This window comes from Lissotriton vulgaris, chromosome 1_1, assembly GCF_964263255.1.
Source record: "Lissotriton vulgaris chromosome 1_1, aLisVul1.2, whole genome shotgun sequence".
Taxonomy (NCBI): domain Eukaryota; kingdom Metazoa; phylum Chordata; class Amphibia; order Caudata; family Salamandridae; genus Lissotriton; species Lissotriton vulgaris.
In genome coordinates this window covers 1,983,865,351-1,983,882,329 of record NC_141685.1, presented here as the reverse complement: position 1 = coordinate 1,983,882,329, position 16,979 = coordinate 1,983,865,351, and the positions used below count along the sequence as shown (strand labels likewise).

Sequence of the window (16,979 nt, the reverse complement as noted above, 5' to 3'; positions counted from 1 at the left end):
CTACCACAAATACTTTTAAATAGAATGCAGACTGTCATGAATGATGCCGCCAGACTCATTTTTAAAAAGCCAAGGAATACCCACGCATCCCCCCTCTTGCGGGAACTACACTGGTTGCCAGTTAAACAGAGGCTAATGTTTAAGGGGCTCTGCATTGTCCACAAGGCCTTCTATGGCAGGGCACCTACTTATCTGAAATCACGCTTGACCCTCTACAAATCAGGGAGGGTGCTCAGATCTGCTGAATCCAGTTTTCTTGTTCAGCCACGCTGTAGATTGACTACAGTGGGTGGGCGTGCCTTTTCACGCACTTTGCCAGCTATGTGGAACAAATTGCCGCTGGAACTTCGGAATGAGACTAATCTAATGTCCTTCCGTAAGAAATTAAAAACTGTGCTTTTCCAGCAAGCGTGGGGCGGCCTTTAATTGTAACCAGATGTATCCTTTATATTGCCTAGCGGACCCTGACAAAGCGCTTAGAGACCTCTGGGTTATAGTGCGCTATATAAATCAAATAAATAAATAAATAAAATCTTCTAAGAAATAGTGGAAATTTATAACTAAGGTGTAAGGTAGTCCAGCCAGGGAGGCAGAGGGGATGAATGTACATACCAGATCATTAAACATTAAAATAACAATCAGATCATACCAACACCATATGTGAGGGTTATTTTCCCTCAGGCAGATGTAAAGTGTATCCTTTCACAAAGCCTACAAAAACCATAGATTTAGGCATGTTTGAACTATGTCAACTTAGGAAGCACACACATTTAAATTTGAAAAATGTGGTATACATGATAAACTGACTATGATGTCTTAGGTGCATAGAAATGATGACACAGAATATACACAACCGCATAGGTGAGCAATATCAAGCATGGAAGAATTACCACACATGACTAACCATATTATTAGCATGGGACATATGGTTAATGACCGGGATGGTGTAACAATATAGAAATTATAAGTAATAAGTCAGACCGCTCTTATAGCACAGTTATTACTGTAAAAAGATCAGAGGTAGATATACAAAATGCGGATACACTAGACAGGTAAGAATGATGGCAATGACCGAACTTCAAAGAATATTTAAAGGTCAATGCTGTAGTGTCCTACCAGCCCCGGTACTCTCGAATAACCACATCACACATGGAGATTAATTTTAAACATCTTTATTAAGCTGTGTTTAACTCAGAACTCAACATTCCAAGCCTGCCTTCAACTCATCTGGCTAACGCTAACATCACAGGCCTACAGAGTACATTGGCAACCAAAAGAGTTCCAGAATTCATTTATTTATAAGACATTACAATTGCTGCACTGGCTTCAAGTACCATTATAATTGTATGAATATGATTACTGCTTATGTCAACCTATGCACTAAACACCACACTATCAAATATTCATTTGACTCAGGTTTGCCATCCTCATAATTGTAGCATCCTCCCCATCCTGGGTGCCCACTAATGACTACACCTCACACGAAACGTGGTAAAACACGTCTCATTTCTTCTGCAGATAACCGCAAACTCAACATTCCATCCTTTCACTCTACTATGCTCTAACGCTTATCTCACAGTTCTACGGAGTCTATCAGTAGCAAAATGGGTTTAGTCATTTCTAACTCACATGACACTACATCTCCCCCTTTCCTAAATAAAAAATGAAAGTTCTTTGCAAATATATACAATCATAACTCTTCAATGCATCTTTCTGGTACTCTGATCACACATCCCTACTGTATCTTTGAAAACTGGGGACCGGCAGTCAAAGTGTCCATGATCTGCATTGGTGATGTCAGAACAACAGCAGTCAGAGGGTATTCAATTGTCCTTTCAGACTCAGTCTCTACATTGATAACAGGGCCTGACCAATGATGAGCCACATTTTGGTACTGTGATGAATCTCACATAATAAGACTTTCCAGGACATTGGGCAGTCACCAAGTGTCCTTTGTTGGTCACAACATGAAATTGCTTAGCATCGAAGGGTGCATCAGAATTCCATTTTCTAGCCTGATGGGCAAGCACTTGAACTGTTGGACAGTATTTTCAAACAACCTACACAACTCCATTTTGTGTTGCCATGCTCTCGGCAACTTGGTGAAGAACTGCTTTCCACGTCCCCCATTGAAACTTGCACAACCCTCCCTGATTCTTGTGGTTGAGCCGATTCCGAGAAGCTGCCTGGGTGCCTCACCCCCCAGTCGTGCCAAAGACTCAGCTACATCATGTCCACCATTGGTAACTCAGCCTGTCACAACTCCTGTGCCCCGTGACCACGCCATCTGGTCAAGGAAGCATGAGGTTGCACCCTGTGACCACGCCATTGAGCAAGGGAGCACGAGGCTGTGGATATTGTGCAATAAGAGACAGATGTCCCCTGGCCACGATTGCACCACAAGACTGACAAAGAACTTGTCAATTGAGGAACTAATCAAAATGTGGAACTGTATATTGTGTAAATGGGCATGGCTAGCGCTATAAGTATGTGTTTGCTGCGGATTGAAGCAGCAGTCTCCGTAGAATTGTCTTTGTACCTTTCTGGAACCTCTGTCCTTAGCTCGAGCCCTCCACGGCTGGTTGTGCTGGTCTCTTTGGTAATGTATGACTTGAACAAGGAGAACCCGTCGATTTTAAGGTGTGCCCTGCACCACTGACTTTGACTCTCCTAGAGGGGGAGAGGTCTCCAAATGCCGGTTCTACAATTCTCCTATAGTAAACACAATGGGCCCGATGTAGGTAATTCTAAATTACCACTTCTAAAATACCGAATCATACCGATTCGGTATTTAAGAAGTGGTAAATTAGAAGGGGGGAAATGTAGGTATTTCAGATTCGGTAAATACCGAATCGTTAAGATTCGGTATTTACCGATTCTGTAAATACCGAATCGGTAAAGGCCATTGATTCCTATGGGAATTGCAGCCCATAGGTATCAATGGTCATTACCGAATCGGTATTTACCGATTCGGTAAATACCAATTTTTGCAAGGGTGCAGGGGGTGTCACTTTGACACCCTCTAGCACCCTGAATTCAGGCACGTGTGCCATGTGGCACACAGACATGCCCTGTGTGCCACATGGCACTGGTGTGCATGCACACCTGAATTCGGTATTTCACCACCCAATAGGATTGGGTGGTAAAATACCGATTCTAAAGGGCCTGTGGCACTCTTAGGAGAGCCACCTACATGTGCATTTACCGAATCGGTAAATTTACCGATTCGGTATTTTACCGATTCTGTAAATTTACCGATTCGGTAAATTTACAGAATCGGTAAAATATAGGCCCCCTACATCTGAAAACCCATTTACCGGTCAGTAACGGCCGAATTCGGCCGTTACCGGCCGGTAAATGGCCACCTACATCGGGCCCAATGTATTTTGCATGTTGGCACTTGTCTGCATAGGCCTTCATTTTTCTTTTGTGATTCAAGGGCCTGATTCACAAAGGTAAACTGAGACAATTCTTACTTTGCGACTTTCACTAGTCCCAAAGGGCTTTTACAAGTCTAAAATCAGACTTTTGTCTCAGTTAAACGTATGTTTTGGTCTTACGTTTAACTGAGCCAAGAACTTTCAGTCTAAGTGAAACTTAAGACCAAAACTTACGTTTAACTGAGACAGAAGTCTAACCTTATGACTCATAAACGCCCTTTGTGAATACCGAAAGCCATAAAGTTCAAATTTGGTCCCAGTTTACCTCTGCGAATCAGGTCCCAAGTTTCTTATACAGATTTCTTCCTCAGTACTTTATTTTCTGTTGCCCCACCTAGGTACCTGGTTGTTGCAGATCTACTGAACTTCAAGGTTGAAGGGCTTTCACCAGTGGTAGAGTGAGGGGTTGAATGGTAAGCTCGAAGAGTAGAATTTAAGACAGTTTTATGGTCAAACTATTCCAAAACAGCACGCTGAACAGCTTTCTTGAGTGTACTCATGAAATGTTCGACAAGACCATTAGCCTGTGGCCAAGGAGGCGTGCTCTTCGGATGCTTCAAATTAAGATAACTGAGAAAGTCTCTGAATTCACGACAGTAGAAAGGTGGGACATTGTCAGATTTTAGGATTGCAGGAACAACCCCTATCACGAAGATGCTGTCTAATCTTCGATGATTCTTTGTTTAGGGATGGATGGATGAGAGATCTTCTATCAATGGAAAATGGGAGTATTCATCAACAATCACCATCAGATGATGTCCATTGTCAAGAAGACCAAGGAAGTCCATGCCAATTCTTTCCCATGCATGCTTTGGCAACTCTAACATGTTTAAGGTGTGTTGAGTGGTTTTCAATGAAAGGCAGTTGCATAGATGGCAGGCCTTCAATTCTCTTTCAGTTCTATCATCAAGATGGGGAAACAAGACTCAGTATCAGAGAGCTCATTTTAGGGTAATGATTCCACAATGTCCTTTATGGGCCACTTCAATGATCTGTTGTCCCAGTGTCTCCAGAATAGCAATTCTCGAACCTCTCAGGAAAAAGCCAACCTGAGTAAAAGACAGCTCATCCTTGACATTTTTAAACTTCTGGTATTCACTCTCACTGGTAACAGGTTGAGTGTGCTGGTTCCAAGACTGGTGTGCAATACTATCTTTCAGTTTTAACATGACACTGTCTTGACTCATGACAGTCACAATTTGTTCCAACGAAATGGCAGGTGGTGTGCTGATTTTCACAAAAAAATTCAGGTAGACTTCAGCTATCTTCAAAGGGGTATCATGGCACTCTAGATGCACTCATGAGAAGTAGTTGTCAGGGTTTTGATCTTTCTCTGGATAGTGCACAATTGTGTAGTTGCATTCTAGACATCGTATCTTGGCCTTTGCAGTGTCATAAATGCTCAACAGCTGTTAATGATACATCACAAGCATGAAAGACTTTCCATATATAACTATGTGGAAATGTTCACAAACCGATACCACTGATAAACCTTTTTTCTCTGGTTGTGAATAAGCACGTTCAGTTTGGGCCAAACTTATGCTTGCGTACGTCACAATATCCCTTCAAGCATTTGGGTTTTCACTGTGCTGGGCAAATGTTGCGCCTAACCCGACTGGGTTGGCGTCAACAACAACCTCTGTTTGAAGGTTTGGCTTAAACAATGCCATTTAAGCAGCATTCTCTATAGGCTGGTTTATTTATTTATTTATTTATTTTAGGAGTTTTATATGGTGCTGGCCAGAGACAAGGTTATCGGAGCGCTTTACAACAAATTTTAAATACAAGAGTCACGTAGTAAGGCAGAGGTATATATATTGGTTCAGAAGTCCCAGCATGCTGTGCCACATGAGAAGGAAAGTCCTGCGATAACCTCGATGGGTGCACATTGTCATTGGGCTGATCCTCATTCCGGGAGAAAAGGCGAGGAGGAACGGGGAGCGGGAAGAGGTAGGTCTTAATAACACAGTGTCATAGTCCTGTATAGTGCATGCTGGTTCGCTTTGGCCTCAGTTCATGTTTCGGGAAGGCACGGCTGAGGAAGAGGACTTTTAGGAGTTTCTTGAATTTGTCAAAGGAAGGGATAGTCCTGATATCCGCTGGGATGGAGTTCCAGATTTTGGGAGCGCTCCCAGCAAAGGATTGAGTAGCTGGTTTTTTTTGCGTGTCATCATAGGGATGAGTATTAGGGTATTGGAGCTCCTGAGGTTCCTAGCCTGACCGGCCTTCTTGAGGTTGGAGGCCAGGTAGTCGGGTTTCCCTGTGTGAAGGGCTTTGTGCGTGAGGCAGGTGGTCTAAAACTGGTAAGCATTTCGACTGGGAGCCATTTTAGTTCTCTGAGTACAGGAGAAATGTGTTCATATTTCTTAACTCCGGTGACCATTCTGGCTGCTGCATTGAGCGCAGTTTTGAGGGGAGCTAGGTGGGATTTTGCTGTGCCGGTGAGGACTTCATTGCCATAGTCGAGTCTAGATAGCACCAGTGATTGAGTGGCTTGTTTGAGGTCCTTGGGCGGGATGAAGGGTTTTATTTTGTTGAGTTGCTTCAGATTTAGGAAGGTGCTCTTTGTGGAGTTCCTAATGTGTTTGGACATGTCGAGCGTGGTGTCTAGGGTGATTCCTAAAGATTTTACAGAGCTGGCCAGCGTGAAGTTGCCATCGAGAGCATCAATTGCTTTTAGCCTTTCTACAATATGCAGGTTTTCTTCTTTGTTGAGTTTTAGTTGGTTTATTGATAGCCATTGTTGAACTTCTCTTAGGGTGTCGTTAAGTCTATGAATGTCATCGATGGAGGAAGTTTCCAGATAGATCTGGGTGTCATCAGCATAAAGGTGGAAGGGGATGTTGGCTTTTTTGAGTAGGTTGGTGAGGGTTTCCATGTATATATTGAACAGTTGAGGGGAGATTACTGAGACTCAGGGGACACCTCTGCTGACGGGGTGTAGGTCGGACATAAAGGTTTTGATTTTTATCCTTTTGATGCGGTTGTGTAGGAAGGAGGAGAACCAGTTTAGGACCACCTCATCTGCACCTACCCTTTCTTGGAGAGCCTTGATGAGTAGCTTGTGGTCAACCGTGTCAAAGGCTGCCGATAGCTCCTGGAGAATCAGTAGGCAGCATTGGTCAGTGTCAAGAGACTTGTGGATGTCGTCCACTATGCTAAGGATCGTGGTTTTGGTGATACAGCCTTTTCTGAAGCCCGATTGGTGGGGTTCAAGAAGGTTGAAACTGTCTATGTGCTGAGTCAGTTGTAGGAGAACGCACTTTTTGAGGATTTTGGATAGGAGGGGAAGATTGGATATGGGTCTGAAGTTGTTGAGGTTGTTGGTGACGAGGCCTGAATTCTTCAGTGGTGGCGTGACTGTTTATGATCTTGCACCAGAACGGAGCTAGGGAGAGTTTCAGTTTTTTAGTCCATTTGGAGGGTATAGGATCTAGGACATGAGATGTGGGTTTGGAAGTGGAGATCAGTTTGAGAATCTCTGCTTTACGGATGGGGTTGAAGGGTTTTCAGGTTTTTCTGGGGTGCTTAAGTGTGTTGACTTCGATCTCTGAGGCTAGGCTTTTGCAGGTGGGATTGCGGTTGAAGTTAAGTGAGAGCTCAATCTTGGTAATTTTGTTGTTGAAGAAGTTTGCGAAGTTGTTGCACAGGTCTTTGGAGGCCTGCACTAAGGTTGCAGAGGGCTTGGAGGTTTGTTGCCTGATGATGTTAAAGAGTTCTTTAGGTTAGTTCTTCGCGTTTTTCAGAGTGGAGCAGAAAAAGGTGCATTTTTTGTTGTTGATGTGATGCTGTAATTCCTTTGGGCTGCTTTGAGTTGTTCGAGTAGGCATTGGGAGGAGTTTTTCCTCCATAGTCATTCTGTAGCTCTTAGTTGCCTACTTTCGGCATTGATGTCCGTGTTGAACCAGGATCTAGATGGAATGTTCCTGGGTTTTTATATTTTCAGGGGGGCTAATTGGTCTAGGTTGGACGTCATAGTTGTGTTGTAGTGATAGGTGGGTTCCGTGGAAGAGATATCACCTGTGGAGATAGGAAGAAGCTAGCTTACCCTTTCCTCAGCTAGCTAGCTTACCCTTTCCTCAGGTTATCTGAGTTAGATTTCTCGTCCATATTGGGAGGTCTTGAGTGGGAGGTTGATATGTGATCGGTTGGGTTTTGCGGAATAGGTGGTCAACGGGTAGGATGTGGTCAATTGTGATTATGTTGCGTTGGACGATAATGGTGTCTAGGATTGATCCTTTGTTATGGGTTTCATCTGAGCAGTGTTGGGTAAGGTTGTTGCTGAGCAGCAGCTCGTTCAGCTTTTGGATTAGTGAGTTGCTATTTTTATTCCAGTGTAAGTTGAGGGCGCCCAGAATTAAGTTATTTGCATCTCGGAGAACAGAATGCGCGATAAGGTCAGACAAGTGCTCGGAGAATGTGGTGATGTTGCCAGGAGTATGGTATAGGAGATGGCAGTGTAGTGTTTTGTTGTTGGTTGTGTTAATGATGGTGGTAAGGAATTCAAAAGAGTTATAGTTGAAGGTGTTGATTTCTGTCACGGACATGTTGTTGTTGTGAATGATTGCTATACCCCCGCCTCTTTGGTCTTTTCGATCTTTGTTGATGATAGCAAAGCCTGGGGCACAAGAGTGTCCATGATTGGTGGCGAGCAGTCATTGAGACAGTTCTCACTGATGAAGGCTATGTCAATCTTGTGCGTTAGGGTGAATTCTGCTAGCTCTATGGCAAGTTTGGAGGCTGATCTGCAGTTAATGAGCATGCAGTTAGTGGAGGGTGGCACTTTTTTTTTAACTTCTTCTTCCGCGGGGCCATGGGGATGTTGGTGAGTGAGACTGGGGGTCAAGGGGTTTTGGGGGGAGTTGTCTCTTCTGAATCCAGTGATCACCTGGATCTTGGAATAAGGGGTGCAGTAGCTGGGTACCAAGTATCTTCTTGAAGCTTCGCTCGAATTTATGTGACCAATGAAATGAAGCATTCTTTTTCGTCAAGTGTCTCAATGGAGCGCTTACGGTGGCAAAGTATTGTATATATCTAGAGCAGTAGCTGGCCAAGCCAAGGAATTATCGTAACATGGAAACGTGTTGAGGGGGACTGGCAGTTGACAACGCTTGCACTTTAGCTGGATTGGGTGGGATTCCCCCATCAAAAAAAAGGTATGGCCAAAATTTGTTTGCTTTGTCTTATGGAACTAAAATTTTTTAGTTTCAAAGTCAAACCTGCATCTGCAAGTAAACAACACACATGTGTGACAGCTTTATCCTGCTTCTTCTGTGTAGCTCCGAAAAACAATACCGCATCACTATAATTAAACACATTTATGAGAGGATGCATGATTTGTCGAATGACATCTTCCAACAGCTCTGCAGCTTAAGTCTTGTATATTGGAACATACCAATATGTGTAGACAAGGTTAGAAATGTACCTGCAACTCTCCTTTAGTTGCAACTGATAATACCCTTTATTCAAATCAAAGCGACAGAAGAAGACCTTCGCACCATTAAATTAGTTTATCATGTCGCCGATGAGCGGACCTGAATGTCGCTCTCGTTCAATTGCCTTGTTTGCTTATGGGGGAAACCTAGGATTTGGACTATTGAAAAGTTCAATGATATCATGTTTGAGCAATGATTCAAGTTCTTTTTAACATCTTCCTGTAAATGAAACGTAGTTCATCGGTACCTTTGACCAATAGGATCGTCGTCCTCATTAATGTGTAATTGTACTTTTATAGTCTTGAAGTTTCCTATCCCATGAAATAATGAAGGACTGACTTACTCTTTTGTAATGAGCATTCATGTTCAAGTTCACTGATATCAGTCCCATATCAACAGCTGTACAGAAACTGAGTTAACTGTCACTTGACGCATCCCTGAAAGTACATGAATGGATGCTTGTACTTTTGTTTTCTTGTATTTCATCGTTGCTTCAAATGAACCTTGACTTTTTAATTACGTCAATGAAGCCAATGTATACACTTCAATGTACTCAATGGCTTAAGTCATAGCAATGGAGATAGTTCATTGTATTTTTCCTTAGGCTTTATGTTTATCGATGCACCACTGATGGTATTAAAACATATTGAACAATTGTTTACCTTTAGTGTCATCTCCAGGCAATGTTTGATTGACCGTTGTGCTTGTTCAGGTCAACTTTTCTATGCCTTTTGTTTGTCTTCACAAGCGACCAGTCCAACATGCACACATTTTTTGAGGCAAACATCGACATTGCACAACTATTGTCTTCACTTTCACTTGTTATTGATACTGAAGACATTGTTTACAATGATATATATGACAAACAACTTTGTTGCTGTCGATGTGCCTCATAGGAGCAGGTACCACTATTGATAGATTAATTAATCTCTGTGAGTTAATTGTACTTCACATACTGAAGAATCATTTCAGGTCCCCAACATCATATTAATGTGGCCTGAGCATGGTCTATATTAAAAATGTAAGCAAGACTACAGTGGCTCTGGTCCATGCTGGCACGACGCTACACTATGATGTATGACATTTCCACTGTGCACAACCCGGAAGGTGCATGCTTCACTCTGCATCTTCCCTGAAATTAACAAAAAAATGGCACATTCAGGTAACATGCTGGGGACTGAGGAATAATGTATCTCTATTGAAGGCAACATCCTTTGATGAATAAGTTCAATCATATTCTGATGATTTAAATGCAATCAATTGTCAGTATTATTCCATGTGAGACTAGCTAGATAATATATTAGTATCTTAACAGTGCATGACTATAGGAAGCTTTCCTCCCATTCTCCTATGGGGCATAATCTGCAAGAGTTATTGTAAAGTTAGGAACACTTTTATGCATGTTGTTCTGTTATGTGAGTTTTGTAAAGTGCGAGTTTGCATTGATTTCACTGGTGTAAGCATGCCAGAATGAGGGCACATAAACAACACAAAGATTGTTTCCAAGTGATTGCACTAGTTGATAACTAATATAATTTCCATTCTAGGTTGTATCATAATTTAAGTACCACAAATACCAGCAAGTTTCCTCTGTGCATTTGTTGTATGTTATGCTGCCTCCCACATAGCGCACCTAGGGCCCGATGTAGGTAAATCTACATTTACCACTTCATAAATACCGAATCATACCGAATCGGTATTTATGAAGTGGTAAATTAGAGGGGGGGAGATGTAGGTATTTCAGATTCGGTAAATACCGAATCTGTAGGATTCGGTATTTACCGATTCTGTAAATACCGATTCGGTATCCCCCATTGCTTCCTATGGGCCTTGAAGCCCATAGGAATCAATGGGCATTACCGAATCGGTAATTACCGATTCGGTAATTACCGATTTGTGCAAGGGTGCAGGGGGTGTCACTTTGACACCCTCTAGCACCCCCAAAACAGGCATGTGAGCCATGTGGCACACAGACATGCCCTAAGGGCATGTCTGTCTGTTACTTGGCATAGGTGTGCATGCACACATGTGCATGCACACCTGGATTCGGTATTTTAACACCCAATTGGATTGGGTGTTAAAATACCAAATCTGAAGGGCCTGTGGGACAGAAAGTAGTCCCACCTACATCCCAAATTTAAAATTCGGTAAAATTACCGATTCGGTATTTTTGCGATTCGGTAATTTTACCGAATCGGTAAAAATACCGATTCGGACAAAAAAGGTCCCCTACATCTCAGTAGGCCAAATACCGGTCGGAAACGGCCGAAATCGGCCGTTTCCGACCGGTATTTGATACCTACATCGGCCCCCAAGTACCCAATAATTAGGCTGGGTTGTTACTTGGGATGCAAGGCTAGAGAAAGACCAGTGACACGTAACGGCTTTATCGTTGGCTGAGCCATGTCAACTACCCTTTAGATGTGGGGATAATAGTCAGCCAAAGGCATTTTAAATGCTCATTTTAATGTTATCTGGGGAAAGAAATAAATGTATAGATACTGGTGGTCCTCTATATAATTATACTCAGGATAATTCTATTTTAGAAAACTATATTAAAGCTCACACAGAGAGTTGAGCCTTTTCCCAGTAGAATGTGTTCTTGAAAGTGGATAAACCCTGATAATGAAGCATACTACAAAATGTGAGAGAGGATCCAGTCCACAAAAAAAATATTTTTGTGGGAAATAGGTAAGGGATGATTTTCATACCAGTAGTTAGGCTGTACCTGCCCGTGTTGTGTATATCTTCAGGGAGAATTATATAACCCATTTCTTCTTACCCTACCTTGTTTAGCACACATCGGTCTTTATAGATCTCTGATAGTGCGTGCCACTCCAGATAAATCCGTATGTGAAGAGTTATCCCTGGTTGGACTGGTGGCTCAATGGACCTATCTGTTCACACCAGAAATCTGTGATGGATCTTATGGTCACAGATTCAAATCCTAGAAGGTCCTATGAGCTTTGTATTCTTTTGAGGTTGAAAAAACAAGTACCATATATTTGGGGAATTTTTAAATCTGTTTTTTAGCACCAAAATGGGTGAACAACACCTTTACAAATGCATGCTATAATTTGTGTGTGAGCTATCACAGACTCATCTGAGCTATACCAGACGATTATCCATGCCAGGCGTATTGGTTCTCAGCACCTCAGCTCTTTACTGATTAACAATGGAAGCAGATTGTGCACAGTAATATGCACCTAGCTGCATCAAATATCTATTATTTCTGGTATATACCCAATTTCTTTCTGAAGACATCCATATAGAAGCCCATTAAATATCTATGAAACATATCTATGCAATGTGCTTATCAATTACACTTTGTATTATGAGTGTGTGCTATTCTATGTTCAACATCTTAAATATAACAGAGCAGTACATTAAGCGAACCTGGGCCTTAGCAATGAATTCTCATATTGCTTAGTTGCTTTCTAACTTCTGCAATTCGGTCACAGAAATATAATACATACCACTGTGAATCAGTATCTGGAAGGGGTGCGTTAACACGCTCCTTCCAAATATCTAATTGCAATCCCGAATTGTGAATCTGTAGAATAATAGTTTGCTTTTTGGACATAAAAATATAATTTTTGCAGTTGCACACAGCGCAATTGGGTGAATGGGGCTTTTGGCTACCTCAAAAATTCCTTTTACATGTGGGCCCTAGAATCTTTCCATGGAAGGAGGAAAAAAGCCCAAGGACTAGAGAAAGTCTTGCGTTTTGTAGCTAATGGTATCTGATAGACATCTTACTTGTCAAGGTTTAATAGGAAACTTACATTACAGCTTCATCGCATACAATACAACAAAGCATGGGCTTGGTGATCTGTGCAGATCCACTAATCTTGCAATTTGGATCCACCGGGAGTAATGTGTTTTTTCACACTTCTCCAAATCAATTGCCAAGTATACACTGATAGTTTGTTGTTTAGAATAGACCTCGGGAAAGGAGACAATAGAAAAACTGAGAAACTAGATATCGTTATGTTGACTGGTTGCACACCTGGGTTGGGTCTGCACTGTGGGTGCATTGAAATTAGACTTGAGTAGCGTTTCAGAATTCATATTATGCTGACTCCAGTATCTAACTTTTGATATTGTATATGATATATCTTTCACAATCTCTGTATTTACCACTCTCTGGTTTAATGCAACTGTGTATCTTCTCAGAGCTTAAGGAATATACATGGGAAGAACTATGTTGTTATTACAAAACAGACTTGGAAAGACACTATTTTCAGTTGAAAAGTATAGATTATCTGTCTGGGATTGACTGGGAATGGTAATATTGAAACATATGTACTTGTTCAACAAAAACATAAGGGCAGTCATACTGAGGAATACAGTAAAGTAGGAAGATGTTTAAACAGCAGTTTAGTAGCTTCTGTTTTCTGTGAATAAGCCAATGTCAGTGCACTTGAAAGAATAAATACATTTGTTTGAAGTACAGGGCTGCCTGAATGGCGAATATACTTACAATTGAGTTGGTAGTTGGTACTGATGAAATTATGGCCTTAAACTAGGGGTGACTCTTCCGCAATGGTGGAGAAGTGTCACCCCATTGGATCAGGGCCAACAGCTAAAAAATAAAACTATATTTTATTATAATTTTATTTTTCAGCTGCTGGCTGAGCCAGTGTGTGTAGAGAGGGACAGCGCAAAGAGAGGAAGGAGGAATGAAGAGGTATGTGGACTTACAAGTGCGCATGTCTGTTTGGCCAGCTGTCATAGGTCGGCCAAACTGACATGCAGAGTTTGGTTTCTCCAACCCAGCTGAATTGCACAGCTGGGTTGGAGAAACATCACCTACTGAGCATAACCAACATTAAACCAGCCCAATTCCAGCGCTGCTCTCATGCTTGGTAATAGCATGAGAGCAGCATGGGGATTGCACAGGGTCTGCTGGACCAGGAAGCAGAGGAACACACTGAGAAGTGAGGCAGGCATCAGCTTCAGATAAGTCTTATATTTTTTACTATGAAACCCACCTGAGCTTCCCATACGTCCTTCACCTGCCCCACCACCTTTTGTGTGTGTCAGCCACCATTCTCTTAAATAAACATGGAAGTTTAGTTTCCGACATCCCCCATCTTTTTTTTTCTCCAATGTGTATCCAAAATAATCACATGCAGGATTTACCTTATTGTATCTATGGCACAGCTCAATTGGTTTGCATCTGATTCATTTACTAATTTACTGGCCCATTAAGATGTCAGTCAGAAAGGCTCGAACGGAGGTCAGATTCCCTTAACCGTGTTGGAACCTATGTTTCCGACTGACCAACTATAATGTACTCGGTCGGAAAGCAAACCGTTCAGTCATGCAGAATCGGTACCGAACGACATTCGGAAAATCTGAGTCTGTGAAAGACGAATCATACAGATCTATGGACTGCGTTTCCGACTGATTTATTACAATGACGGATTCTGACAGCCTTTCCAATTCATTCCGTCTGACACGAAAAGACTGTCAAAAACTGACTTTGGGGACCCTAGCAGGACCCTCTTCATCCTGAGTCCTCCATTTGGGGGCCGTGGTGGTGCCCAAGGGACCACCCTTTTAAACCATGGGGTGCCCACCACAGTATCCAAGGTTTTCTGCAACCACAACTTTTTTTCAATGGGAGCCTTGTGTTATTGGTCAGAACACAGGCTTCCATTGAAGTCAATGGGAGACTTTCCGAACAGTGTTTAGAAGCATCGTAATCAGTCGGACTCACCAAACGTGAGTCTGTCAGAACCGATTCTGACAAGGAATCCGTGGGTTTGGTTTCCAACTGACATTGTAATGAGGCCCTTGGTGTTGATTTCAAAAGCATTTGAATCAGTGCTGAAACACATCAATGTCTGGTGTATACTATATTAATTGCTGTAACTTAGAAAATATTAGTATTAATGTATTCCCCATCTAAATGACCAATCACTGTTACAAATGCACACTTTGTTTTATTTAAATTATAGGACAATAAAACTCCAAAAGGACAACAGCCTTGAGATTCATCTAATTTTTAAATCCCTTCTCCTCCTCTGGATGGGGCAAGAAAGTATAATACAAAATGTAGTGCCCATCCACACATGTAGGATGGTGACGGACCCCCCTCCCCCCCCCCCCCAAAAGTATGTGGGTAGGCAGAGTGGCCAAGGTTTACTCCAGGTAGTGAGTAGATTACGAACACAGATTCAAGATGAGGCAAAAAACTGTCCAAAATAATATAATTGTTTATTTGGGGCTTTATCTTTGGACCTTTATTGGCAATTGTGTATATAAAGCACACTCTGTTTACAGAAACCAAAAATACTATTTAACTTCTTAATGCCAGGTGCTAGTACTTTCTTGATACTGACTCAGAGACTACGGTTATGCTTAGGTCTGGTGCAGGGTGTCTCAAGAGTGGCCTGATCTCTTGACTTTTAGAAATGCTTTTTTCCCCCAAAGAAGCTGAGGATGTGAGCAATAAGAGCAGATGCAGGAACTCTACACCCAACTCTCTCCCTGGTCTCAACTCGAGTAACTCATTGAATAAATCAGTGGGCTGTGGCCTCAACAGAGGAGATTCTAGTACACAAAGACAAAAGTAAAAGTTATCTCCCCTCTCAAAATAATTATACCAAAATCTAACCACAACAAGAAACTCATACAGATATGGTAAACTAATAGTAACTCCAGGGCAGAATATCGGTGTCAGGTTAGGGACGCAATCCAGAATAAATTGGAGTCCAGAGGCCAGTAAAGGCCCCTCGAAATACCTAGTACTTTCAAAGGAGCTGACGAAAATAGTTGTCCACTTCCAAGAATAAGGTCCACATGGTTCCTTTTTGGGGGGCTTTTATCTTTGGATCTACAGGTCGTGGTACAGGTGAAAACCTGTGGTCACCTGCGTCGATGAGTATTAAAAATCCCCTCAGTCATCAGAGATCAGCTCTGATAACAAAAAAACAGAATTTGATGGATCAACTCCGATGGATTCACATCCTTCCAGAGTGAATGAAAAAAACTGGAAAAGTAATTTAAATAGATGCTATTAAGTATACGGATTCTACTTTCCCTAGCTGGATTTTTAAAAATAAATAATGCCTTGTGACAGCGAGTCCGATTCTTTAGCTGTTTATGCGTGTGTGTGCCAAGCTCACTAGTAAGTGTCTGTGGACAGAAAGTACCTAATCCTATTTCCCAAGTCATGATCTGTGGTCAGGACATGATGGGCTTCACTGCTCCAGCGCAGAGAACCGCCTCTTTTTATGAGCACGCAACCTGTAAGTCCTTTCATGTAGACAAATATGTTTGTAAAAAACATTATGTTGACGCCAGGAGTAAATATCGTTTTGAGGTCCTAATGGAAGGTAAAAGTTACAAAACTGGTACTGGACATTGGGAAAGTGCTTTTCTACAAAGAGGCAACATTTCTCCGGAGTAAAAGTGCGTTTGCCCTATTGACACAATTTCTTCTAGATGCCTAAGGTACACTCAGCTCATTTTTGCGTGCAGAAATGCGCACGTATGGCTGTAAATGAGAATTCTCTGAAGTTTTCTATGAATACTCCCTGGAATCTGCAACTGTTAACCTTTGTTACCCCTCCAGCTAATCAGCAACTTATGGAAAACGCAGAATGCAATCTATGGAAGCACATTTCTGATTATTATTTGTATCGTGTCTAGGGTGTTTTATCACATAAGTGCAACCAGCTTCCACTTTCACTGGTCACAAATCCCAAAGCATTTTCTTCAATGGAATGCAGCTGGAGCACTCTGATCATGTGCCATTTGCGTGCACACCATCATTTTTTAGTGATGGATAAGTAACTGTACTTTCATTCCACAGTTACCGTTTTTCACATTCGACTGTGCACTTGGAATTAGAATGAAGACTTGGCAACAAGGTTCGAACCGATGCATGTTCTTTCAACTCACCGCAAGGCTTAACTGCGCAGAACTCCCAGGGGGTGTCGGGGTCAAGAGTGTAGCACCAAGGCCTGGACTTGCCATCAGGGTTGCGGCAGTAATTGTCATCCAGGCCCTTGTTAGGGTATCTGCAATCCAGAAAGAAAACAGCGCGTTGAACAAATAAGCCTGGTAACCTCAGACACGCATTTCCTTTCAA

At 42.1% G+C, this 16,979-nt stretch overlaps 1 protein-coding gene across 4 annotated transcripts in view; it reads right to left on the bottom strand.

Annotated features, from left to right (window-relative positions):
• The window catches only part of HGF (hepatocyte growth factor), a 479,128-nt gene that overhangs the window by 186,332 nt on the left and 275,817 nt on the right, over positions 1-16,979 (bottom strand). For all 4 annotated transcript variants that reach the window (XM_086919817.1, XM_086919823.1, XM_086919811.1 and 1 more), the window contains exon 7: positions 16,790-16,908. In XM_086919817.1, coding sequence (XP_086775943.1) covers positions 16,790-16,908 — 119 coding nt within the window. The remainder of the gene's footprint in view (positions 1-16,789; positions 16,909-16,979) is intronic.